The sequence below is a fragment of the Chanos chanos genome, chromosome 15 (genome assembly GCF_902362185.1).
Source record: "Chanos chanos chromosome 15, fChaCha1.1, whole genome shotgun sequence".
Classification (NCBI taxonomy): Eukaryota; Metazoa; Chordata; class Actinopteri; order Gonorynchiformes; family Chanidae; genus Chanos; species Chanos chanos.
Window position 1 is genome coordinate 645001 of NC_044509.1, and position 27500 is coordinate 672500.

A 27500-nucleotide genomic window follows, 5' to 3' on the forward strand; every position below is an offset into this window, starting at 1 on the left:
AGAGAGACAGACAGAGAGAGAGACAGAGAGAGAGAGAGAGGTGGATTACTGTTAAACATGTTTGTGTTTAGCTGAGTTCATTTGAAATCCACTTCAGTTTGCTCTGTTCGATAGAGAGCGAGTCACACCTTGTAGCTGATCCCACTGGGGAAAAGATCCATAAATTCTGGGGATTCAAAACCCTGCACCTGCCGATGCTGCACAGGGTCTCCCCCCAGGAAGTGATCTAACTGGGTCGCCAGCATCGCACATGCCCCCTGCTCATCTCGTGATGACTTCTCACCTGCAGGGGTCAAGCTCAAAGGTCAAATTCAGTGCACTGAACAGGAATGAAGATTATATTTTTGTCTCACACTCACACACACACACACATGCAGTAACTCAGACACACATACAAACACAAACAAACAAGAACTCACCCATCCACATGTGTATGTCAATCCCCTCCCTCCCACGGTTGCTAAGCAACAGGTAGGCATCCCCAGTGTAGAACACACCCAGCTGTGAAGGGTTCAAAGGCACAGCCTTCATCTGCTCCACCCTCCAGCCCTTCAGCCCGGGCTCACACACCTCCGGTCCGAACTGTCCCTCCGCGGCCCGCAGGGGATGCATCCTCAAGGAGAAAAACACAAAGTCTGGCCTGGGACTGGAGCTCCAGGCTGCAGCACCGCATTCATATGATGAAGCTATGAAAAGGAGATATGTTAAACAAACACTGCAGGGGGAGTTCTGAGGGAGGTGCTGATAGGTGAGAAAAGGTGGAGCAGTGTTAGCAGAATGGGAGAAGGGGGAAACACTGGGAGAAGTGGTGTGTGAGGAGAGGTGGAGGTCAAAAGTAAAGGTGGAGAGAGAGAGAGATTGAGGGGTCCATTAGAGACAGATAAAGAATGAGGGAGAGGGGAGGAGAGAGGAGGAGAGGAGGCCAGAGCTGAGAGATCAGGAATAATAGGAGAGGAAAATGAGAAGCAATCTCACCACACAAATAATTCAAGAGGTCGACCAAGGCCCATCACACACAGACACACACACGCACACACACACACACACATCACACATACACACATACTGACACACACACACACCACACATACACACATACTGACACACAGATATACACACATACAGACACACACAGATTCACAGACACACACACACACATACACAGATATGCATGCACACAAACACACACACATACACACATACAGACTCACACACACACACACACACACATGGAGTAATACAATGGAGTACGATGGAGTAATACAAATTCAACCTGGCTGTTTGCCTCACCAAGGTGTCTGATCCCACATCCATCAGACACCATCCAATTAAATCTGCTGTAACTCCAGGAAGAGGACTTTGTGTGGCTTCAGTCTTCATGACCATTGGGACCAGAATACAACGATTAAGTTTTTCTACTAGAGAAGCTCAAGACCAGACCATCATCAGCTAGAGCGTAAGCTAACCTGCCCCCCCCCCCCCCCCCCCTCTATTGCAGTGCCATGGGTAATTAGACTGTGCGAAACCAAACTTTTCAGGATCAATCCATTTTGTCTGCTTTTCTTGATCTCTCACTTCCATTCTTTGACTGATATTTTCTGAATATATCATTAAAATCCCTCTAAAACTTCACCTGTGTGACATTGTTTCTTCTATGTCATATTGACTCTACAAAGGTCCTTTCAAATCTGGCAAAATGAGGCAAACATTCCATGCAAATGGGCATTCTTTTAACTTTTAAATTTGAACATTTTTAGGTCAGCATACTTTGACGACATTAATCCTCAAGGCTACTAACAACAACCAAGGTGTCATTTCAAAACTGAAACACCTAACGCTTTAGCTGTATGTGAATTGTGCGAGTTAGCCTAAACTAACGACCACAGAGAGCAATACAGTCGCTTAACTAACGCTAAGGATTGATAACGATAGCATACAAAAACAAGGCTTTCAGAAAAATATCAGCGAAACTGACAGTTACACAAGTTTACCACTTGAATTATTGTAAGAAGGTTAAATAAAATCGAACACTTATGTATATTTTTTGTATATATCGTATAATGCCGATCTGGATGTCTCTTAGTCCACCGTCCATGTTTATTCGCCGAGAACTATCCCCTCAGTAGGTTTGTGTGTGTTCACAAACGTTCACAGTGAACTCAAAGCAAATGAAAACTCAGGTCTTTTTCGCATTATGCCGTCTTTTTTTTTGAGCTTTTGGAGCCATGGTAGGCCCTACCCTCTCAACACTATTTCTCAGACACTGTCCTACTGGTGGTTTACTTTGTTATTTTGTAAAATTAAAAAAAAAAAGATAAAAAAATTAAGGAACAGCATGGATGCAGGTCATTTTTTTTCTTAATGCATTGCTATTCAGTTGTCAAGCATATACATTGAATTGATTTTAGTACCTTTAATGTATTTGAAGTGTGCACTGTGCAATTATTATTATTATCTAGGAAAATAAAAGTATCGGATCAGGACTTGGTATCGGCAGATACTCAATATTACATGACTCGGATCGGGATCGGGGGCAAAAAAACTTGATTGGGACATCCCTAGTAAGTGTATATGCAAGACAACAGGTACTGTTCAACCCTGGAGCACCTCCTTCAAGGACTTCCTTTGGTGCTGGGTCAAAGATCTGGTCTGGAACTGTGAAAGCCAAGCTTGCTGAAGGCCAACAAACCTGCTAGTGTCTGTGGTCATGAACTCTCTGCAGTGACGTGTTAAGAAGGACCCCAGTGGGGGAGTCCCTGCAGTCACTGGTGCAGACAATAGGTGTGAGTAAGTTATCAGTCCACCAGTGTTGCTGTGTTGTAAGCACATGACATCAGCTCATCTGTAGGTTTGGGCAGCAGACATGCAGCCCTAAGACCTCATCAGGAGACGTCACCACCAGGGGGCAATGCAGATGTCAAATGTGGAGATAAAATGCAGGTGTCAAAAGTGGACATCAGGTCACATCCACAGTAACCAGTGGGCAAGCCACCCAACTACAGCACGTTTAAACCTGCAGATTTTCAAAGCACCTCAGAACCTCCTGCAGGACGTCCTCCGATGGAGGCGCCATCACAGAGGAGGGCCAGAGCAACTGTGTCCCAGTTAGAGTCCTGACCTTAAACCCAGTGAATGTCTCTGACAAGACCTTCAACTTACTGCCTGTCAACACTCCCCAAACAACCTGTCTATGACAAGACCTTCAAATTACTGTCTGCCACCACTTGTTATGACCCTGAGGCATAAGAGTGTGATATTGTGATTTTTGTACTGCTCTCCCTCCCTGCCTAAGGGTGGTGCTGTTCACCCTGTTTGGTGAGTATGTTGAGTTACAGGTGGAGACTGGTGATTGGACTGGAGACTGACGCGCCTTCTTTAAAACAACGCCTGTCTGATGCAGACTCACTTTGTCTTTTTCTTGGCTCCCAACCAGACTGTGCTGTGCTGCCAATCAATGGCTGATTCAGGGTTAAGAGATTGATCTTGGTTGTACATATTGTAAATATCATTTAAAAGAGCAGTCCTGGTAGCTGTAGGGGTGAAAAGCCCTTTTCATTGACAACTCTTTTTCTTCTGTATAAGTTAGAGAGGTAAGTAAGCTGCCTATGCTTTCTCTTGTTTTGTTTTACTGGAGATAGGTTAGTTAGTTGCTAATATTATAGATTGTTTTGTTTATTGTTTTGGCTGTTCTGTTCCCGATGCCTATACTGCCACCGTTTGATGAATAAATCAAATCTGTTTTGGACTGCATCTGCTGTGGCACTGGCCATCCTTAGGAGTGGGGAGAGAGGGGAGTTCACTTTATGCTATGCTTAGGTTTCCCCCCCAGCTGGGGATGACATCACTCCCCGAATAACCTGTCTATGGCAAGACCTTCGAATTACTGTCTGCAAACACTCCCCAAACAACCTGTCTATGGCAAGACCTTCAAATTACAGCCTGCCAGGACTCCCTGAATAACCTGGTACAGCTCAAGATTCCCCTGAAAATGATTTTGTGATTCACAAATAAAAATTCACAGTCAAATTGATCAAATTCCCAGGTTATAAGTGTTTGGAGGCGAACACCTTTTGAAGGCACAGTGGGTATAACTGAAATTTTCAATTTCATTAAAATAAAAAACATTTGTGAAATGGGAAAAGAAAGATCAGGCAAATGCATGAGACACACAGGAGATTTGCACTGAAAACGTACTTTGTTCTGCAAAAGTCCTCTTACACTCTTACAGCAGCTCAGTATCATAAACCCCTTTCACACATGCACTGCAACCCCAAAATAATCTAGACTCCAACCGGAGGGGCTGTATGTGTGAACAAAAATGCTCGAATCAGTCGATTCGGATTCTAAACTGACTTTATTCTATCAGCCCCCCAAGTGCAAAGTCCGTTGTATACTCGATTGAGTCCATGTGCGAACCAAGCGGATTATAGTCCGGAGAATGCACAGCGAGCAAGTAGGCCTGTTGATGCCGTTTCTAACATGCGAGTGGTGCGAAATCGGAAGAATACAAACATCCGAGGGTGAAGAAGGGTCAGTTACACGAAGACGCCAACGAAATCGGGAGGCTCGTCCGCCATGATCGATGTGTTGTAACAAAACTCTGCGATTTTGGCAGCGTTTTTGCATCATGTCCTGCCTTCTGCACGCTCTACCCGGGTGCCACCCCTCGCCTAAACCAAACGGAGGACAGTGGAAACCGCTAGTGATCACGGTTATAGTCATGAACCGCTTAAAGGGATCAGAAAGCAAGGGACAGAATCATTCCTATACAAGTAGACCTACAGTACTGTATAATTTGTTTATAGTAATCAAGTGGTCCGCTTACATTGTTCATTTTGGGTCTTTGACAACAACATGGATAAAAATTAAAACTACGGCGATCTTTTTTTTAAACTTTACTTTGATAGGGCTACTTTGTCTCGCGATAAGCCGTCTGCTTCCGACTGGCCACTTGAAGCTAATGCTTTGTGCACGGAAATCAGGACGGGGAAAAAGAAAGTGATTTTCTCTCAGTGACAAACGTAGACTCATCGAAGCTTATGAGAAACTGGCAAAACGAGCCAACAAGACGCAGCAGCGAAACTTGGTGTCCCTCAGAATATTTTACGGATAAGTTTGATTTCTAACTCTTCTACCAGTTCGGCATTGATAGCCTACAGTTTATTTGCGATTGTGTTAAAAATTGAGAAATGTACAAACCGAGGCTTAGCCGGTATTTGGACTAGGCTACTGACGTTACTGTATTTTGTAAACCGCACAATACTTTTACGTTTTATGCAATAGCCTAATTATAATTAAACTACAATAAGCTATATTTTATATAGAGTACTGTACTGTATTATATTGTATTTGAATTATACACAGTTCGGAAATTTAATTTGAACAGTACTGTAATTTGTGAAGCGTTGTAGGCCTACTGTATTTTGAAAGAGTCCATAAAATTCCTTAAATCGCGACGCCTTCCGTTTCATTACTTTATATTCTTGTAATAAATACAGAAATGCCATGATGGTAATCTCCATGAGAAATAAAAAAAAAAAAGAAAAAAAAATGGTTATAATGATCGTCTGCTTATAGTGATCAGCCTCATCCGGACAGAGGTGATGACTATAAGCGGTTTCCATTGTATGTCGAGTAGGTGAGGACGCGTCTGAACATTGGCAGTCTCCTGTTGTGTGCTACATGTGTGAAAGGGCACCTTCGGGCATAATGCGAATCTGACTCTGCAGACATGGTGCATATGCGAAAACGGCTTTACAGACAGCGGTAGCCACAACATCTCAACACCCAAATTTGGGGGACAAAATGCTTCAACCTCCTCAATTCTTTAAGATTATTTTAAGTGAACGAAAACTTAACAAACTTTAAAATACGTTCAGGTCGTATACATGCAAAAGGACATGAGACTGAAAGAACATTTACACAAATGAAATCACTAAATACGTTCAGGTCGTATACATGCAAAAGGACATGAGACTGAAAGAACATTTACACAAATGAAACCACTCCACACTGATGTGATTTTTCTCTGTCCAACTGAACCTTTTTTTACTCATCCATCAGAGCTCACCTACTGAAAAGAGTCTGGTGTGTATCACAGCTGAAGATGTGTGTCTCACAGGCACAGAAACACAAACACAAACACACACACACACACACACACACACACACACAGAAAAGTGGCTGGAGGATTTTAAGAATGGGGAAAAAATGACATCTTTGCTTCAAAATTTCAGTTATCAGAAATACAGTTTGTGTCCTCACTAACAGTTTTGAATTGATAGAACTTCCAAAGCTCAAACAGTTCAATTCAAAACAGAAAATGAAAACCCCGGAAAAACAGTTTTCTGTTCTGAAGCATAATTACTACATATAGTGAATGAGTTTATGATAAGAATAAGAAGTAAGTATGGATAGTCATTTTGTCTTACCTGTGCAGTGTGTGACCTCAATAGGGAGAGACACTGTAATAAATCAGTCTCTTCATTTAAATAATAACTTCCTATAGTTATCCTCACCTTTATCTCACTCACACACACACACTCACACACACACTGCCATAATATGGAATGAGTTCTTTGGTGACATGCATTAAATCTAATATGGAATGAATGTTATGGACACATACATTAGTTGCAGTAAATGCTGACAGTGTGGTTGTGTAGTGTTGGGGACATACATTAGTTGCAGTAATTGGTGACAGTGTGGTTGTGTAGTGTTGGACACATACATTAGTTGCAGTAATTGGTGACAGTGTGGTTGTGCAGTGTTGGGGACACATACATTAGTTGCAGTAAATGCTGACAGTGTGGTTGTGTAGTGTTGGGGACATACATTAGTTGCAGTAATTGGTGACAGTGTGGTTGTGTAGTATGCGGTGCACAGTAAAGTGCTATTTTTCCTCTAGTCAAATATTGACTGACTTCCTCTTGGACTTCCTGTTGTCTCAGTATGCACTCCCTCTCTTTCTCTCTTTCTCTCTCTCTCTCTCTCACACACACACACACACACACACAAACTGTATATGGGGCTCAATCTAAAGGGTTTTATAATCTGTATGCAAATTCCTCACATGTCAGCAGGAACACTGCCTCTGGTGCAGAGTTTGGTCTGAAAGCAAAGGGTTAGACAGAGAGAAAGAAGGTGGGCAGTAGCTGTCAGACACTAAACATGCTCCATTGCATACTGACTACACCCTATGTTTAGTTAAAGGCTATGGTGATGTGTGTGTGAAATGATCAGACCTGAAAAAGTCATGTCCTCATCTACAGAGAGAAAGCTCAGGAATGTGTGGATGTTATGTCAGACACAGATGTTACAGACATGTTTTGTGGTGAATCTGTTTAACCAGAAAATGTGACGGAAGCCAGAAGTGAAACAGGAGGAACTGAGAGACAGAAAACAGAGCAAAGAGGAATAAAACAGGAGGGGGAAGGTTGAGTAATCCCTGTGGACACACACAGACACACACATACATGAATGTGGTGATCCAGTAACTTAGTTACAAGTATTGACATGGAAGGGTATTACGGTGCCTGCTTCTTTTAATGCTGTTATTTATTATATGTACAACTAATGAAGAGTTATTCTGAATAATTTCTAGAGCGCTGAGCTATAAACAGAGTTTTTCAGTTCTGAAATCAGCTTATGATAGTAGTATTAAGTCTAATATCCACCGTGAACCAGAATTTCCCTATACCATTGGCACGACAGTGTGGATGTGTGTGTGTGTGTGTGTGTGTGACCTTAACCCACACACACACCTCAGTGTCATATTTCATTAACAGTAATTAAATTGAGTTTATTCAAACCCCTCCTGTGTTTGTATGGACACACCACTGTGTCTCTCAGGCCTGGACCTTTTAAATGTCAGGAGTGTGATTAGCCGCTGGGTCCTGCTCACCTCCACTGTGTCTTTTTCACGACTAACCTGATTCCGTCTCCACCTCCCTGTGGTCTGGCCAATCAGAGAACAGTTTTCCTGACTGTCTGTATGATCACCTCATGACCTCACTATTATTTGCACCTGCCCTCAGTTTGTTTCCCCTTTGTGTCTTTGGGGACATATACCCTGTGTTGTCCTTTGTGTCTTTGGGGACATATACCCCTGTGTTGTCCTTTCTGTCTTTGGGGACATATACCCCTGTGTTGTCCTTTGTGTCTTTGGGGACATATACCCCTGTGTTGTCCTTTGTGTCTCTGGGGATATATATCCCTGTGTTGTCCTTTGTGTCTTTGGGGACATATACCCCTGTGTTGTCCTTTGTGTCTTTGGGGACATTTACCCCTGTGTTGTCCTTTGTGTGCTGCGAAGTCTCTCACAGTCTGATTGTATTGAGCTGTGTTTTTCTTGTTTAGTCATGTTCCTGTTAGCCTTCCTCTGCACTGACCTCAGCCTATTAAATGACCTCTGACCTTAGCCTATTAAATGACCTGATTTTGTCTAATCCCCAGTAGTCTGTTTTATTACCTCAGACCCTGCCTGTATTTTAAATTTTGTTTTTGGATTATGACTTGGTTTAAAACTTTTGCTTGTACTTGTGTCGCATCTCTCTAAAATTTGTGACGTTCAAAGAATAAAAAATGAAAATGAAAACTGGGTAGACCAAAGGTCAGTCCTCTCCTCTATTTTTCATATATTTCCAATCTTTTCAGCCTTGATTGAGATTGTCACTCTAACCAAGCAAACCTGTTACTCATATTATCAGAACAAGACAAATGAATTTCAAAGTTTTCTTTCTTTCTTTATATAACTAAGTTTGCCCTTGTCCTTGACAGTAGCCTTATATTCCACAGCTAGCATCTGTTCCTGAGAAAAAGCTAACATTAGCATTGATTTGCAACCCTGTTACCGTAATTAGAGTAACAGGGTTGCATTCCTACTCATCCTGTTGATCCTTCATCAAAAATATAAAAAAATATAAAATATTATTAAACAACATTCCTGTGGTCCTGAGTATTTATTTGTCACATTTATGTTATAATCTACAATCAAAAGTAATGTATCCATTCAACCCTTTTACTTTTCACAACCCTGTTACTCTAATTTCAACCCTGTTACCATATCATATCATATCATATCATATATCAAAGTTGCTTAAATTAATATAAGTCAAGTTGTCACAGCCTGCACCTCCATTTTGGACTCTTGTTTTGATATGTCTTTGTGCTCCTGTTCTGTGTCTGTCTCCGCCCCTCACCTGTTCCTGTTTGTCCCATTTATAAACCTCGTTAATTTGGACCAATCCTGTTTTGCCCTGTTTAGTTTTCCCTCTGCATTTAAGCCCTTGTGTTTGCCTTGTCCTTTGTTTATCATTGTTTGTGTTTGCACACTGTCAGGCTGCACCTTTTGTTATCGGTTTTTGTTTCTGTTTTGCACCTGTATTTTTATCTTCAGTTTGTAAGTAAAGTCCTCCCTTTTGTCACTACAATCTTCGTGTCTTGCGCTTGGGTCCTGCACTACTCCACCGCTGTGACACAAGTCTTATCTGAAATTAAATGAGTATTTAAATGTGAATGTAACTTTCTTTACTTAATGGTAAAGGATTCATTAAACAATATTTTAAAATATACCCTTTTCAGGTTCCTAAGTATTCGTAACAGGGTTGCGGCAAGCATAACACACAACAAATAAAACCTCTCATAAAAAGTGTACCTCTGATGGACAAATCAAATGATTTGAGAGTTTATTACCTGTTTTTCTTAAATACATAACAGAAAATGATATTTATACACTGTGATTTACCCCTGTATAGAAGGGAGAAGACTAGGTCTGCATGACACAGACTGCACTGAGACATCTGTGCCCCCCCCTTAACACTTACACACCCCAAAGCATCACTTGTTCCCAGTTAAAGCAGTGGGACCGCTGCCCTGCCTGAGGTTGCCTTCCACTGCTCAGAGGACCTGACCTGTCACTGGATCAAGACCTCATCTCAATAGATTCCGATGGCCCAGCTCTCAGGCAATATTATCATCACCATATACTGAATCTGATATTTCTTAACCAGGTGCTTTCAAAGAAGGGAGAACACATTTCCTGGGGCCTGTACTATGAAGCAGGATTTGTGGGTTAGCGAGGTAACTTCAGGTTTAACCCTGGGGTTTCAGCATCACGAAGGTGGTTCACTTTTTAGCAGGGTGCATCGCCATGGACACTTATGTTGCACATCTAAGCTGCTCCAGAGCAGGTTATGTTGGAGATAAGGGATCAAAACGTATAAAAGCACTGCTTACTGACCAGTCAGTTCTCTTGGAAAATGGCATCACCTATACCGTGGACCTCGGCGTGGGGATTAAAACTCATTATTTTAACGGCTAAATCTGATATTCATAAACGTAAATTGACAGCTAAGAAAAACCACGCTTTATCGCGTTTAGCAAAGAGTTCAAACAATAGATCTATTCAATTCAACTGTCTCCAAAACAAAAAGCAATTAAAACAGTAACAGCATGTACTGCATTATACATTTTTATATAGATCCTTATTCCCCCCTAGCATTAAACTATAATGTTAAAATGTGTATTTTTTTCTTATTATATCATGTTTTCCCTTTTGCACTTGTGTTGTTAAAAAATAATAAAATACCTAAAAAAACAAACAAACTCGTGGATAGTGAGAGGGTCTCTAACTAAACTGGAATTACAGCAAAAAGAACTGAAAGGATTAATTTACTCAACCAAGGCGACTGTTATCTGTTATTAATTCATGCATATACAATTCATATGAAATAATAAACTGTGATAGATTCCTTCAGTGGAACTAATAAGAACTGGAACAACTTGTTCTCTGATGCAGTGGGACCACACTGACAACTGGCTGGGGGAAGGGTCCTTCTGCTGGTTTGTACTGGTTTTACGTTCTAACTGGTCAGGCTGTTTTTTTCCTTAATTAAAAAAAACAAACATTTTTTTAAAATCTAAAACTAATCATCCAACTGAGTTTGAAGGTCATGCCATCACAGCAAAACTGCAGTCGGTTTAGTGGTTTATGTCAACCGTTTTTACCTAATGCTCCGTCCATTTTGCACTTAGTTAAACTGATACTCGGTAATAAATGTGTTAACATTAAAAACGATTTGGTACCCATTGTTCTAATTACCATGTTAATATAGATACCGTGTTACCTAGTTATAAAGGGACATATCGTTTTATGGTTTCAGACGTTAGGCAGTTATTATTGCACGTACAAACTTGAAAAATGAAGCACATGACAAATCCATTCACTATACAACTAGCCCAATCTCCTCCTTAGTTGTGGCACATTAAAATGCTAATTAGCGTTTCTGATCACTTTTTCCCGGTGCTGCTGCGCCAACGTTCTTGTTTTAAACCTGAAACACACTGATATTCGTTAGGTTCCATCCCGTTCTGTTTATGAACTGTCACTTTTAACTTTTTTAATCCGTTCACCCATCTGTCAGTGGTTCAGAGAGATGCAGAAGTGTTAACATTGAGACGGTGTCTGGGGAAGAATGATTAAAGTACACGGAATACTGCCCCCCCGGCTTTCTCCCTTCTCTCTCTCTGACGAAGAGAGGGGAGGGCGGTTGCTTTCACCACTGCTCGTGATATACTAAACTTCATTACAAAAAGTGGCTAAATATAAACCTTCTAGTGGATGTTATGTAATTTACGGCGTTTTCATCCATCACGTTTTGGAACGGAAGAAAAAAACAAATATAATAAATGAGAATATAACCACAGTTTCGCTTCCGTGTCCACTCCTTTCATTTACCAGTCTTCATTAGTTTTGTTGGCGACAGAAACAGGCAGTTTGGAAAGATGCGTTTCATCACGTGGGAATGGTCCGCTCCGGCATTGTGCGCCAGCTGCCCAATCAAAAGAGACATGACGAAGGATGTATCGATTCCTACTTTCTCATTGGCCAAGACGCTCAGCTGAGGACTTTCGGTTGAGCCCAGCCCAGCGTAGACGTTTCATCGTAATCGCACGCACTGTAAATGAATGAGTTGCAGTGGGGAAGGACGAGAGGACAGACAACAACGGACAATATCACTTGTCATGGATGAAACAGCAATATTTGTCATGCGCCATTTTTCAAATATCACCATATCCTGATGTTTTGGTCATCACTGGTCATCGTTGTCAAACCACATGATATTGCAGCATAAAGAATCTTTCGCGGCCGAAAAACGAATACAGGTGCGGTACAGACTAAAGCAACACTGAAGCTTGTCCTGTACAATAACAGCCTCGACATGGATTTCGTCCTTAGCGGAGTAGCTGCGTGCGGTGCTTGTTTATTCACCAATCCACTGGAGGTCGTAAAGACTCGGATGCAGCTACAAGGAGAGCTGAAGAGTCGCGGTTCATATCAAGTATATTACCGGAATGTGTTTCATGCTTTTTACACCATCGGTAAAGTGGACGGACTGACAGGCTTACAGAAGGGGTTGGTGCCTGGATTGGTCTATCAGTTCTTTATGAATGGAGTTCGGCTTGGCTCTTACGCCATCATCGAATCATCGGGTTACATCCACACGGACGGGAGGATCAGCGGCGTCAAAAGCATTGTGGCAGGAGCGATAGCCGGGGTTGTTGGTGCATTTATGGGCAGTCCGATTTACCTGGTGAGTAATATGTTTCCGAAACGGAATTAGCTCGCGCTGAGCCCCATGTGACACAAGGTCACCGGGTACAGCGATGTGCGCCGGGTCACCGTGGACATTCCGGCCCCGCTAACGGTACTCTGTTTCCATGGTCTGAAATCTGTCAGACTCACCATTGTAATATTCATTTCCTAATTAATACGCCTGGCGTTCAAAAAGACATATTCGCCTTTTAAGGCGATTTTCACCCGAAATTAATTTAAAACTTTTTCTGTACTTTCAGGTAAAGACCCACCTACAAAGTCAGTCCACGTCTTCCATCGCAGTGGGCCACCAGTACAAGCACAAAGTGAGCGCATTGTTCAGGGTGTACAGTTCCATCCAATCATTTCACCTTTCGTTAGATCACCTGTTTCAGGTTTCCCCCAAAACCAAATAGTGATCATTTTCAAACAACAGGAGTGCCTGATTTAGGTCAATAACAAATCAACAGTCAGACCATTTGATATGTAATATTTAACAATTTTGAGAAAAAAAGGCATGTCCCATGGAGCTTCCATTGGACTGTGTGTATCATTGTGTATGAGTTATGAATGTGTATGTCAGTGTGTGTATGATTTATGAATGTGTATGTCAGTGTGTGTGGGTTATGAATGTGTATGTCAGTGTGTGTGGGTTATGGTTGTGTATGTCAGTGTGTGTGGGCTATGGCTGTGTGTTCATTGTGTATGAGTTATGAATGTGTATGTCAGTGTGTGTGGGTTATGGATGTGTATGTCAGTGTGTGTGGGTTATGGCTGTGTGTTCATTGTGTATGAGTTATGAATGTGTATGTCAGTGTGTGTGGGTTATGGATGTGTATGTCAGTGTGTGTGGGTTATGGATGTGTATGTCAGTGTGTGTGGGTTATGGTTGTGTGTATCAGTGTGTATGAGTTATGAATGTGTATGTCAGTGTGTGTGGGTTATGGCTGTGTGTTCATTGTGTATGAGTTATGGATGCGTATGTCAGTGTGTGGGTTATGGTTGTGTGTATCAGTGTGTATGAGTTATGAATGTGTACGTCAGTGTGTGTGGGTTATGGATGTGTATGTCAGTGTGTGTGGGTTATGGATGTGTATGTCAGTGTGTGTGGGTTATGGTTGTGTGTATCAGTGTGTATGAGTTATGAATGTGTATGTCAGTGTGTGTGGGCTATGGTTGTGTATGTCAGTGTGTGTGGGTTATGGTTGTGTATGTCAGTGTGTGTGGGTTATGGCTGATTTTCTCTCTCTCTCTCTCTCCTGATCTTTTGCTCCCCTCTCTTCCTCTGTGCTAGGGGATGATCCATGCTCTAGCAGCCATCCACAGGGAGCAAGGCATTCTGGGATTATGGCGGGGCTCCAGTGCAGCAATCCCAAGGGTCAGCGTGGGGTCAGCCGCACAACTGTCTACTTTCTCTGTCTCCAAAGAGTTTGTGACCGGCCTGCAGGTGAGCCGGGGGCGTCAGAGGTTCTCCTCCGTTTAAAACAGGGATTATGGGTACTGAGACGTGGTTCTCCTCCGTTTAAAACAGGGATTATGGGTACTGAGACGTGGTTCTCCTCCGTTTAAAACGGGGATTATGGGTACTGAGACGTGGTTCTCTTCCGTTTAAGACAGGGATTATGGGTACTGAGACGTGGTTCTCCTCCGTTTAAAACAGGGATTATGGGTACTGAGACGTGGTTCTCCTCCGTTTAAAACAGGGATTATGGGTACTGAGACGTGGTTCTCCTCCGTTTAAGACAGGGATTATGGGTACTGAGACGTGGTTCTCCTCCGTTTAAAACAGGGATTATGGGTACTGAGACGTGGTTCTCCTCCGTTTAAAACAGGGATTATGGGTACTGAGACGTAGTTCTCCTCCGTTTAAGACAGGGATTATGGGTACTGAGACCTGGTTCTCCTCCGTTTAAAACAGGGATTATGGGTACTGAGACGTGGTTCTCCTCCGTTTAAGACAGGGATTATGGGTACTGAGACGTGGTTCTCCTCCGTTTAAAACAGGGATTATGGGTACTGAGACGTGGTTCTCCTCCGTTTAAGACAGGGATTATGGGTACTGAGACGTGGTTCTCCTCCGTTTAAAACAGGGATTATGGGTACTGAGATGTGGTTCTCCTCCGTTTAAGACAGGGATTATGGGTACTGAGACGTGGTTCACCTCTGTTTAAAACAGGAATTATGGGTACTGAGACGTGGTTCTCCTCCGTTTAAAACAGGGATTATGGGTACTGAGACGTGGTTCTCCTCCATTTAAAACAGGGATTATGGGTACTGAGACATGGTTTACCTCTGTTTAAAACAGGAATTATGGGTACTGAGACGTGGTTCTCCTCCGTTTAAAACAGGGATTATGGGTACTGAGACGTGGTTCTCCTCCGTTTAAGACAGGGATTATGGGTACTGAGACGTGGTTCTGGGAAGAAGAGAGTCATGGGTGAGAGGCAGAGACATATTGTGAAATGAGGCAAAAAAAACCCAAAACAAAACATGGAAATGTGTGAGTCAAATGAGCAGTGGTTCCCAGAAGAACATTTCATGAATTTAATGAATGTTTTTAACAGAATTGGACTGGGAACAATGAAGTAATGACTTGATTGTGTTTGACCCAGAATTAAGACAGTGAATTTTTTCAATTTGAGTGAAAATGCCTATATAACATCCAAACAAACCGAGGGCCAGGGCTGGTATGGGTGTATGGATATCACATAGAAAACCCTCACTTCTCCACTTTAATGTGAAACTTCAGCTAATATTCACTGGAGTTTAAATAGAAAGAGCAGAGAGAGGGAGTCCACTGTAAAGTATGTCTGAGCAGACTCTGAACCCTCCCTCTGCCATCCCGTTTTGGAAAGGGAAATATGAAACCATTCTCCTCTAAACGCAGGGGAGCGTGTTATGCAATTTGGTGTTATGAAAGAACAGAGTATTTTAAACATCTCTGTTATTGCACGCACCACTGCAATACCATCTAAAATATTCTGTTTCATAAACTTGGGCTGTGGGCTGGGTATTATTGTCAGGCGTAGTCAGGCATGTTTATGTCAGCAGTTTTGAAAGAGTTTTATCTCCACAGCTCAGGGAAAGCACTCCCACACAGCGTCATAGCAACTAACCACTCCTGTGAGGTTTATAAAATATTACCAGTATTTTGATATTACTGTAATAATTACCTTAGTGATATAATGGCATGCAATATGTACTTTCCTTCTCTCCCTGTAAGGACCTGTACCAATCAGCCATGTCTTTACAATTTGTCTCTGTTTTTCAACAGCTTTAAATTAAATCAGATTATAATTTATTTTCTTAATCATACTGTTATTGTCATGTGCTTTCTAAGTCCTTTTCTCTCTCTCTCTCTCCATGTGTGTGTGTATATATGTGTATGTGTGTGTGTGTGTATATGTGTGTGTGTATGTATATATGTATTTATGTGTGTGTATGTGTGTGTGTGTGTGTGTAGCTGTTCTCCGAGGGCAGCTGGCTCATTGCTCTCAGTGCAGGAATGATGAGCAGTGTGGTGGTGGTTCTGGCCATGACTCCGTTTGATGTTGTCAGCACTCGTCTGTATAACCAACCAGTTAACAGTCTGGGCCAGGTCAGCTCTCCCAGTTCACACATTCACTGAACCAAACTTTATTCATTTAACACACTGCACTGCAATATTCAGAGATTCACTCCTTCAGCACACTGCACTGTAATAATCACTCACTCTGTATGGAAATGCTGTATGTTCTCTGTGTGCTTATGGATTCAAAACATCTGCGAATGCTGTACATATTATACACTTCATGTGTATGTGTGTAGACACAGAGACAGAGGTAATATATGTGTAGTGACTATACATACAAAGCGTACAATATGTCACAGTTACAGAAGTAAAGGTATGTCCTTGCTGTTTCCTGTAGGGGGAGCTGTACCGTGGTTTTGTGGACTGCTTCTCAAAGACTCTACAGAAGGAGGGTCTGACTGGGCTTTATAAGGGTCTGGGCGCCTCTTACTTCCGCCTGGGACCCCACACCATCCTCTCCCTCCTCTTTTGGAACGAACTCCGTGCCTTTTACCTGCGCTACAGTTAGTGTCCACAGCCGAGACCTGTGTGCTCTAACACACACGCACAGACACACACACACACGCACACACACACATACGCACACATACGCACATGCACCAGAGTGATAAATATATACTAAAGTTGGGGCAGTGCTGACCTCTGACCTTTGGGACATGTTTAGTCGGCAGTGGTGAGTAAAATGACCTTTCTGTCTGCTTCACTAGGACTGGGTCTTCAGAGCACGGAGAGGAACTAAGAGAACCTCACTGTTATGATGGTCCAACCAGCTGACCAGTCACCATGAGCTCCCAGGACACAGAAACACTCCTCCAGAGGGCATGTGCGTGTTTGGCATGAATGCACAGCATCTTAAGGATCCATACGCGGTCTAGTCAGTGTCTTACTCAAACATATTTATCACAGAAAAGGCCGGTTTACCGTCAGGACGTGCAAACGCAGGGTCAAAAACATCAGCCCCTCAGTGGCTCTGTGTGTATGAAGGACGTTGTCATGGCAGTTTGACATGAGAATGAAATAATGATTAATACCAAACGTACCTCAGCCAGGAGCAGCATCCACGTCTCCTCCCAGCTCCTGGTTTCTCCCCTCCCCCACAGAACGAAAACTGGAACTGCGGTTTTATTTTCATACGGCCTGTTGGGTTTCCCAGACCTGCTGCTCAGCGTTAGATACCAAACAGTACAGAGCGTTAGACACCAAACAGTACAGAGCGTTAGATACCAAACAGTACAGACTTCATTTGCTTTTTGATGACACAGCAGTGGGTCCCAACATGTCATTTCATTATTGCTATGAAATTTTAAGGAAAGTCTTGTACTATAGAACATGAGCTTTCTCTGGCCTCTTCGTTAGAATGAGTTCTTTGGTGCGATATGACCCTCCAGTCACTCATGGTTCAGCTGTGTCATTTTCCGTGCTGGGCGGCACTAGTAAAAGATTAGCTGTGTCATTGTGTGAGGAGTAAACCTTAATGAGTGGCAGACAACTCCTGCTTTACACATTCTGACCGCTCTGTTAATATTCTTCTAAATCAGCCAATTAACTCAAAAAGTCTTTACATAATCTGACATTTCTGTTAATATTCTACTAAATCAGCCAGTTAATTCAAAGGCTGTGAAGCTGAGGGGCTGATTTTATCTCTTGCCTTATTCTAAACCAGTCAGAGTTTTATTTTTTACACAATGTAAGGAGCTTTTTACATGCATTCTAGGCCAATCAGTGTATTATGCCAGTGACCAGTGATTAAGACCCAGGTGAGAATGGGTTGTTACTAAGACAGACTCTGATATACTTGTACATTTTCTCTCTTTAATCCTACCTGCTAGTCCCGTAGCGGTATAAGTGAAATAAAAGTGACAGTGTATTTGTAAATGCTCTCTTCATTCCTGTTTCAAATGGGTGGGTGGGTGTTAGTGATGAGTGTTCAAGCTTGTTAAAGCAAACCAAAATGTATCAGTAACCTGAGACGACCTCACAGAGAAAGCTATTCAAACATTCCAGACGCCATGCGGTCATTCAGTGGTTCTCTGAGTGAGGAGGTCACGGTTTCCAAGGAAACCAAAATGTTGAGTAGGGTTGTTACTGGTGACCAAACCTCAAGACAGAAGTCTCTGAATGACTCTACAAAATGACATAGTTTCAACAGTAGAAAATATATAAACAAAACCAGAACTTTATTTTAGAGCCTCACAGTCAGTGTTCAGAGACAGACAAGGGGGAAAAATCAGACGTGTAATTCTGGACATCACTGCAGAAAGAAAAACTCTCATCTTGTGACTTTGAAGTGAAAGAAAAAAGCAGAAGTTTGACTTTTGGCTGTTTGACTTTTGATAGTGCGTACAGTCCAGATCACATGCCAACAGTACACAATCCGGTCAGGAACTTTTGCTGTGTGAGTCACTCCCACAAACCCTGTCTCCATGGAATATTATCTAAATGTTTCTATCACACTTCAGATAAAGACCAAACCTACAGAACTGGAGTTCTCCGGCATGCCAGCCTGAACTGGGCTGTCTGAAACAACCCAATAAGGGACCCAAACCTGTCTGTCACTGTCAATGTTACTGTCACGGTCATTGTCGCTGTCTAATCCAATAAGAATCCTTCCAACAGGCTGGGTCTGGGCTTCATCCTAGAGAAAGCCTCGGAGACCAGAGTTTATTATGGTTGTTCATTCCTGGCAGGGACAAACTGTTCAGGCAGGTCACTCGCTGTTGAGTGTGTGTGTGTGTATGAGAGAGATTTATCCAAACACTCCTGGGTCGATCAGGCGCAGAGACTGCAGCAGCTGGCGGAAATCTTGTATCGACCACAGACCCAGCACACTGGCACTGCTTCCCACAGCACTGCTACTGAGGGGGCTGAGAGAGAGACAGACAGACAGAGAGAGAGAGAGAGAGAGAGAGACAGACAGACAGAGAGACAGAGAGAGAGAGAGAGAGAGAGAGAGAGAGAGCGAGAGCAGGACAGAGGAGGGGGTGGATGGGATTGAAGAGAGAGAGAGAGAGAGAAAATGAGAGAGAGAGAGCAGGACAGAAGAGGGGGGTTGGATGGGATTGAAGAGAGAGAGAGAGAGACAGAGAGAGTGAGAGAGAGAGAGTGTGAGAGAGAGAGAGCAGGAAAGAAGAGGGGGTGGATGGGATTGAAGAGAGAGAGAGAGAAAATGAGAGAGAGAGAGAGAGAGAGCAGGACAGAAGAGGGGGTGGATGGGATTGAAGAGAGAGAGACAGAGAGGTTATAAAGAAAGGGACAGATGAACAAGAGTCAGTAAGGACCATTAAACATGACTGTAATTTAAAAAGTAATTTCATTAACCCAGACCCCCTGGTTGTCTCTTACACGTTTCTGTATCTCACACACTTCTGTCTAGCTCTGCCCTGCCAATGGACTTCTCACAGCAGGTCAATTCCACATCACCCCTAACAGTCTGTGAGCTACACACACACACACACACACACGCCGGAGTGGCTGACCTGATGCTGACCGGGTCATTGAACGTCACTAAGATGTCTGTCGTGAACTGGGGCAGGCGGAAGAGGCCCAGGTGAATGTTCACAGTGTTCTTGGCCTGTGGAGGTTTATAAAAACAATCTTAAATATATTTTACAGGGTCAGTGTGCATATTCAGCAGGGCGACAGTGACTCAAACACAGTAGAACGGCTGTTTTGTACTGACTAAGGGGTCACTGAAAGATCAGCGATAAGGAGAAGTTCACACAGTAGTCCATCATAAGTACTGAACTTTCAGTTCCATTTTAACCATTCCAAAATTGCCAAACTTTGGAAATTTGTGCTTATTAATTGCATGTGTTGGCTGACAGTCCGTTACAACCACATTCCCATTTAAAACTTGTGCCTTAACTGCTGTGTAAACAAATGATCACTGAGATTTAACAGATGTCTGTAAAACCAGTCTAAAGAACTGACTTCTGCCATGGCTCTGCTTCCGGCCAATCAGCCATTTCTATTAAAATTAACAAAATCTCTTCCCAGTAACACTGTTACAAAGAATGACGACTTCCACAGTCCACAGTCTCAAGAACTAGTTGTACTGGGACCAGCCATTTGTTTGGTCAAACTGTCATAAAACTAGTTAGACAGACAAATGGCCTTTATTCCTGTTGTTCTGTTGAGTCCTGAGGTAAGGTTTCAGTGAGGACTCTGAGCCTGTTGTCATGCTGTGTTACAGTTTACAGTTTGGTATTTCTCACAGTCACAGCTGTAATGTGAGTATGAAACAGCGCTTTGCTCAGATGGCGATAAAACATCACACTCAAAAATACTCCACATGACAAACAGTCCTGAGTGCTGTCATTTGGAGAGTGAGGAAACAAATGACCAAACTCCCTTTACTGAGAACACACAGAGTGAAATCACACTGTCACATATGAGCATCATATGACTCAGAAGAGCTGTGTTATCATAGAGACTAGAGCCCGAACGATATATCGGCACGCCGATATTATCGGCCGATATGAGCTACTTGCCGATAAATCGGTATTGGCGTTTAAAACGACCAGTAAGAGGCAATTAAAAAAGAGATGGAGAGACGGAAGATGTTAAGAATGTTGTCGTTGCCTAGTTTGTCCTCTAGAGGGCACACTGCAACTCCACTGTTGGTAACATACATGTGAACACAACAAATGACAACAATCAGCTGACCCAAGCAGAGTCGACCATGACGGAGATCATCTGTGTTCATGGTAAGATGATAACTGTCGCGTGAAATACATTACTCAAAAATGAATAAACATTCCCCATCACTTCTCCTCTTAGCCCAAATAAGCTTGACAACATTCATGTCAGCCATGCCTGGTTTAGCTGCAGTAATGTGAAAACCCGTACCATCAGTCAAACATCAAGATTACGTTAAATGTCAGGGTATTTGAGTGGTGTAGGCTAAGCTGTCGACAAACTTGATTGTAGGTTTATTTATTAATCAGCACGGCAGTTCTAGGGAGTAAACAAACAATGGTTCTATCATGTCTCCTTCGTCCGCTCTGAAAATGTTCTGGCAACATCGCTTACAGCAGCTTATAACACTATCCAATGCTACGTGAGGTTACCCACAAAGCTAGTTAATGGCCTGTTTATCAGTGGAAGACCGCTAACGTTAATGCGCAGTTAAACTATAGTGTTGATCTTATCCTGCCTAAATGAAGCAATGGTAAATATATCTGCGACTCGTATGCCTGTAGTTACAGTCACTGGAAATGATTAAACCAGAGGGGACACGTACATTAACGTGAGCTGAACATCTTATCAAAGTTATCGACCTTCTCTTTCAAATGTGTAGCGTGAAATCCCAAAGTCGTAAGTCCTCGTTGCAGACAGTCATGTAGTATTAGATGCATTCAACAGCAGTGTTTACTCTAGTCACTATCGGTTTACAGCACAGTCTGAGATGGCATGTTTTACACGCCGCAAAATGGTGGTTGAAAAATGGTTTCTCGTAGCTTGCATTGGACAGGATTAAAAGTAAAAAAAATATGTGTGTGTGTTTGTGTGTGTGTGTATGAAAAATCCTGTATCGGTCAGGCTCTAATAGAGACAGGTCTTTCTTACACACACAGACACACACACACACACACACACATTTAGTCTGCTTCATAGCAGTTATATCAGCAACTCAGTGGGAAAGCACTTAAACGACACACCGTTTTAATTTTATTGAGGAAATAAAAAAAATTGGGTAAAATGTGTCTGGGGAAGCCAAGCCTGTGAAGAGTGTTGATTTATGGCAGACAGACGACAGAGTGGCCAGACGCAGAGACACTCAGACAGACGACAGAGTGGACAGACACAGAGACACTCAGACAGACGACAGAGTGGACAGACACAGAGACACTCAGACAGACGACAGAGTGGACAGACGCAGAAACACTCAGACAGACGACAGAGTGGACAGACACAGAGACACTCAGACAGACGACAGAGTGGACAGACACAGAAACACTCAGACAGACGACAGAGTGGACAGACGCAGAGACACTCAGACAGACGACAGAGTGGACAGACGCAGAGACACTCAGACAGACGACAGAGTGGACAGACGCAGAGACACTCAGACAGACGACAGAGTGGACAGACGCAGAAACACTCAGACAGACGACAGAGTGGACAGACACAGAAACACTCAGACAGACGACAGAGTGGACAGACGCAGAAACACTCAGACAGACGACAGAGTGGACAGACACAGAGACACTCAGACAGACGACAGAGTGGACAGACACAGAAACACTCAGACAGACGACAGAGTGGACAGACACAGAGACACTCAGACAGACAGGCTGTGATTGTAGGGTCTGAGGTGACAGCACTGACTGGGTCACCACCTGCTGGTCACTGTTTATTTTATAAGAACAGAAATGTTTAAACACAGAAGATGTTAATGTCAGGTCTCAGGGTCATACAAGGTTCCTGCAGGTTATTGTTTTTTCAGTAGTGTTGGAGTTTGCATTTACCTTATGACAGAAGATTTCTATTCATTAATTTGGTTACTGAAAAGCGCTCAGTTTTATTATTCTATTCATCAAACCAACCTGTAAATAAATATTTCCCCTGCCTTTGTCTTTGTCGACTACTATGAGACCAAATTTAATTCTGTGTGATAAACAGATCTACACATGTTACTGAAGGCTTTTGGAGGCCTTGTGAGGATGTGTATATGCAGGTGTCTTATGAAAACCGTGAGAAAAAAACCAAAACATGACATGTTAAAAGCAGACATGTTAACAGTCAGACACACACAAAGACACAGACAGGAACACACAGTGACAGGGGAGGGGAGAGACAGACAGGAACACACAGTGACAGGGGAGGGGAGAGACAGACAGGAACACACAGTGACAGGGGAGGGGAGAGACAGACAGGAACACACAGTGACAGGGGAGGGGAAAGACAGACAGGAACACACAGTGGCAGGGGAGGGGAGAGACAGACGGACCACATGGAGAGAGTTGAGGGATTCACTGACCTCCTCATTGAATTTGGAGATGAGCTGAGCTCCAGAGAGGAGCCAGGCGGAGCTGCACTCCTGCAGAGAGAGCTCCGATTTGGGCAGTGCCTCCACACTCCTTACCTCCCAGGATCCTGCCTCTGTGGCCTTATTACTGCCTGCCACATCCTCAAAGTGGTACCTGACATGACACAGAACCCAACCAGACATGACAACAGTTCTCTCTCTTTTGAGTCACCACAGACAGGCCCCCAGCTCTGCTGCACCCCAGCCCTCCAGCTCTCTAGGTTAGACTACTGTAACGGTCATGTTTTATCTGTCTAGGTTAGACTACTGTAACAGTCATGTTTTATCTGTCTAGGTTAGACTACTGTAACGGTCATGTTTTATCTGTCTAGGTTAGACTACTGTAACGGTCATGTTTTATCTGTCTAGGTTAGACTACTGTAACGGTCATGTTTTATCTGTCTAGGTTAGACTACTGTAACGGTCATGTTTTATCTGTCTAGGTTAGACTACTGTAACGGTCATGTTTTATCTGTCTAGGTTAGGTTAGACTACTGTAACAGTCATGTTTTATCCGTTTAGGTTAGACTACTGTAACGGTCATGTTTTATCTCTCTAGGTTAGACTACTGTAACAGTCATGTTTTATCTGTCTAGGTTAGACTACTGTAACGGTCATGTTTTATCTCTCTAGGTTAGACTACTGTAACAGTCATGTTTTATCTGTCTAGGTTAGACTAATGTAACGGTCATGTTTTATCTGTCTAGGTTAGACTACTGTAACGGTCATGTTTTATCTCTCTAGGTTAGACTACTGTAACGGTCATGTTTTATCTCTCTAGGTTAGACCACTGTAACGGTCATGTTTTATCTGTCTAGGTTAGACTACTGTAACGGTCATGTTTTATCTGTCTAGGTTAGACTACTGTAACGGTCATGTTTTGTCTGTCTAGGTTAGGTTAGACTACTGTAACAGTCATGTTTTATCCGTTTAGGTTAGACTACTGTAACGGTCATGTTTTATCTGTCTAGGTTAGACTACTGTAACAGTCATGTTTTATCTGTCTAGGTTAGACTACTGTAACGGTCATGTTTTATCTCTCTAGGTTAGACTACTGTAACAGTCATGTTTTATCTGTCTAGGTTAGACTAATGTAACGGTCATGTTTTATCTGTCTAGGTTAGACTACTGTAACGGTCATGTTTTATCTCTCTAGGTTAGACTACTGTAACGGTCATGTTTTATCTCTCTAGGTTAGACCACTGTCACGGTCATGTTTTATCTGTCTAGGTTAGACTACTGTAACGGTCATGTTTTATCTGTCTAGGTTAGACTACTGTAACGGTCATGTTTTATCTCTCTAGGCTTGACTGCTGTAACGGTCATGTTTTATCTGTCTAGGTTAGACTACTGTAACGGTCATGTTTTATCTGTCTAGGTTAGACTACTGTAACGGTCATGTTTTATCTCTCTAGGCTTGACTGCTGTAACGGTCATGTTTTATCTGTCTAGGTTAGACTACTGTAACGGTCATGTTTTATCTGTCTAGGTTAGACTACTGTAACGGTCATGTTTTATCTGTCTAGGTTAGACTACTGTAACGGTCATGTTTTATCTGTCTAGGTTAGACTACTGTAACGGTCATGTTTTATCTGTCTAGGTTAGACTACTGTAACGGTCATGTTTTATCTGTCTAGGTTAGGTTAGACTACTGTAACAGTCATGTTTTATCCGTTTAGGTTAGACTACTGTAACGGTCATGTTTTATCTCTCTAGGTTAGACTACTGTAACAGTCATGTTTTATCTCTCTAGGTTAGACTACTGTAACAGTCATGTTTTATCTGTCTAGGTTAGACTAATGTAACGGTCATGTTTTATCTGTCTAGGTTAGACTACTGTAACGGTCATGTTTTATCTCTCTAGGTTAGACTACTGTAACGGTCATGTTTTATCTCTCTAGGTTAGACCACTGTAACGGTCATGTTTTATCTGTCTAGGTTAGACTACTGTAACGGTCATGTTTTATCTGTCTAGGTTAGACTACTGTAACGGTCATGTTTTGTCTGTCTAGGTTAGGTTAGACTACTGTAACAGTCATGTTTTATCCGTTTAGGTTAGACTACTGTAACGGTCATGTTTTATCTGTCTAGGTTAGACTACTGTAACAGTCATGTTTTATCTGTCTAGGTTAGACTACTGTAACGGTCATGTTTTATCTCTCTAGGTTAGACTACTGTAACAGTCATGTTTTATCTGTCTAGGTTAGACTAATGTAACGGTCATGTTTTATCTGTCTAGGTTAGACTACTGTAACGGTCATGTTTTATCTCTCTAGGTTAGACTACTGTAACGGTCATGTTTTATCTCTCTAGGTTAGACCACTGTCACGGTCATGTTTTATCTGTCTAGGTTAGACTACTGTAACGGTCATGTTTTATCTGTCTAGGTTAGACTACTGTAACGGTCATGTTTTATCTCTCTAGGCTTGACTGCTGTAACGGTCATGTTTTATCTGTCTAGGTTAGACTACTGTAACGGTCATGTTTTATCTGTCTAGGTTAGACTACTGTAACGGTCATGTTTTATCTCTCTAGGCTTGACTGCTGTAACGGTCATGTTTTATCTGTCTAGGTTAGACTACTGTAACGGTCATGTTTTATCTGTCTAGGTTAGACTACTGTAACGGTCATGTTTTATCTGTCTAGGTTAGGTTAGACTACTGTAACGGTCATGTTTTATCTGTCTAGGTTAGACTACTGTAACGGTCATGTTTTATCTGTCTAGGTTAGACCACTGTAACGGTCATGTTTTATCTGTCTAGGTTAGACCACTGTAACGGTCATGTTTTATCTGTCAAGGTTAGACTACTGTAACGGTCATGTTTTATCTGTCTAGGTTAGACCACTGTAACGGTCATGTTTTATCCGTCTAGGTTAGACTACTGTAACGGTCATGTTTTATCTCTCTAGGTTAGACTACTGTAACGGTCATGTTTTATCTCTCTAGGTTAGACTACTGTAACGGTCATGTTTCAGGGTTCCACTGAAGACTACGACAGTAGAATAACACTAATCCTCTGGTCTGTGCACTGGCTGCCAGTGTGCCAGAGAACTGACTTTGGGGATGATTACATTTTAAGCTTTGACTTTTGATGTTTTCTTTAATTTCTTTTTGTTATTCTGTTTACCATATATTTTATTCCATATTTGTTATGCATTCATGCCTGTGTGTATGACAATGCATTATACATATAAACCTTCCTTGGCTCTTGGTTGTCTCAGAATTGACAAATCTTGCCATAATGATCAGACTTTTTACAGCATTGAAAGTCAACTGGTTGGGGAACAGTTTAACAAGGTCACTAAAGTCTATTTGCTTCAGTTTACTTTGAGTTGTACAGATCTGAAATCAGAGCAAGAAGGGACACTTGAGGGGGAAAGAAAGACCGCTACGGGATCAAATAAAACAGGGTTCGAATCTTGTCGGGTTGTGTTTACCTGGCCGCGTCCGAGTCGTTTACATGACTCTGATATTCCAACAGTTCGATGATGACGCTCTGGTCCGTCTGTGAGTGCGCAAACACCTCCTGATTATCGGGAATCTGTCTCAGCTCACTAGAGGGAGAGGGAGAGCGAGAGAGGGAGATACGGAGATAAGGAGATGGGCTGAATACAACTTCTGGAAACACTAGCATATCTAGCAGGCATCTTCGGGGATGACCGATTTGTTAAACTGCGTAACCGAGGGAGCTCCACAGTGTAACGCATCCTATCAGGTGTTTTGTCATTTACCTGATATCTCTGGCACTGTGCGGGATGACTGCAGACAGAGCACCTCCGAAGAGAGGCCGAGCCATCGCGCTGCTCCTCTCCAATGAGAAGTCACACCAGTGTTTGAGTCACCTGAAGTCAGCGATGAGCAGGCAAATGTCTGTATGACTACACGTAACGGCATTATACACACGGAAAATGAAACAGAGACACGAGTCAGTGAGCAGTTTTAATCTTCACATGTGCATCTTCCCATAGACAGCACTGCACCTAGTTCCAAAACATCCTGAAACTGTCACTTCAGGTGATAAAACCTGGAGACACTTGCGCAGCGAACTGCCATTAACTGTGCGGGGAAAAAATAAGAGTTAGATACTACCCACCTCAGAGCGAGCTAAAGAACAAACTCTGATATCCTACTGCTGTAACGTTCTCCTCCATTACAGGAAGTGAAGTCAAACCAACGCGCAGAGAACCAGAGCGGCGATGTGCCGCTGGCGGTCTCTAGCGGATATCTGATGAAATTGTCAGTGTAGCAGTTAGGGAGGCTTACAGCAAGGTTTTCCCACTAAGAAATGAGTATAACCTGACAT

At 42.6% G+C, this 27500-nt stretch overlaps 3 protein-coding genes across 3 annotated transcripts in view; 1 reads left to right on the plus strand and 2 right to left on the minus strand.

Moving 5' to 3' along the window:
• The window catches only part of LOC115828958 (macrophage-capping protein-like), an 8266-nt gene extending 7654 nt beyond the window's left edge, over positions 1–612 (minus strand). Inside the window, exons 1-2 of the mRNA XM_030793060.1 lie at positions 420–612; positions 129–283 (exon numbers count right to left, since the gene is read on the minus strand). Of these exons, the coding sequence (XP_030648920.1) occupies positions 129–283; positions 420–612 (348 nt within the window). The remainder of the gene's footprint in view (positions 1–128; positions 284–419) is intronic.
• Positions 613–12221: 11609 nt separating this feature from the next.
• Positions 12222–16674, plus strand: slc25a35 (solute carrier family 25 member 35). Its single transcript, XM_030792896.1, has 5 exons — positions 12222–12593; positions 12856–12921; positions 13890–14042; positions 16059–16193; positions 16504–16674. Exons 1-5 carry the CDS (start codon positions 12222–12224, stop codon positions 16672–16674), a joined length of 897 nt encoding a protein of 298 aa, XP_030648756.1.
• Positions 16675–18406: 1732 nt separating this feature from the next.
• Positions 18407–27340, minus strand: rangrf (RAN guanine nucleotide release factor). Its single transcript, XM_030792746.1, has 6 exons — positions 27291–27340; positions 26929–27075; positions 26635–26751; positions 23149–23311; positions 19643–19737; positions 18407–19030 (listed from the first exon to the last, which is right to left on the minus strand). The coding sequence occupies exons 2-6, from the start codon at positions 26991–26993 to the stop codon at positions 18913–18915; spliced, it is 558 nt and encodes a 185-aa protein (XP_030648606.1). The 5' UTR covers positions 26994–27075; positions 27291–27340; the 3' UTR covers positions 18407–18912.
• Positions 27341–27500: the final 160 nt, after the last annotated feature.

Bases quoted from the DNA above. Each gene is read 5' to 3' on its own strand.
- slc25a35 (XM_030792896.1), top strand. From the start codon at position 12,222: ATGGATTTCGTCCTTAGCGGAGTAGCTGCGTGCGGTGCTTGTTTATTC. The intron at 12,594-12,855 runs GTGAGTAATATG...CTGTACTTTCAG, and splicing joins TGGGCAGTCCGATTTACCTG to GTAAAGACCCACCTACAAAG. The intron at 16,194-16,503 runs GTCAGCTCTCCC...TGTTTCCTGTAG, and splicing joins CAGTTAACAGTCTGGGCCAG to GGGGAGCTGTACCGTGGTTT.
- rangrf (XM_030792746.1), bottom strand. From the start codon at position 26,993: ATGGCTCGGCCTCTCTTCGGAGGTGCTCTGTCTGCAGTCATCCCGCAC. The intron at 19,738-23,148 runs GTCAGTGAATCC...AAACCTCCACAG, and splicing joins TCTCCAAATTCAATGAGGAG to GCCAAGAACACTGTGAACAT. The intron at 19,031-19,642 runs GTCAGCCACTCC...TCTCTCTCTCAG, and splicing joins AATGACCCGGTCAGCATCAG to CCCCCTCAGTAGCAGTGCTG.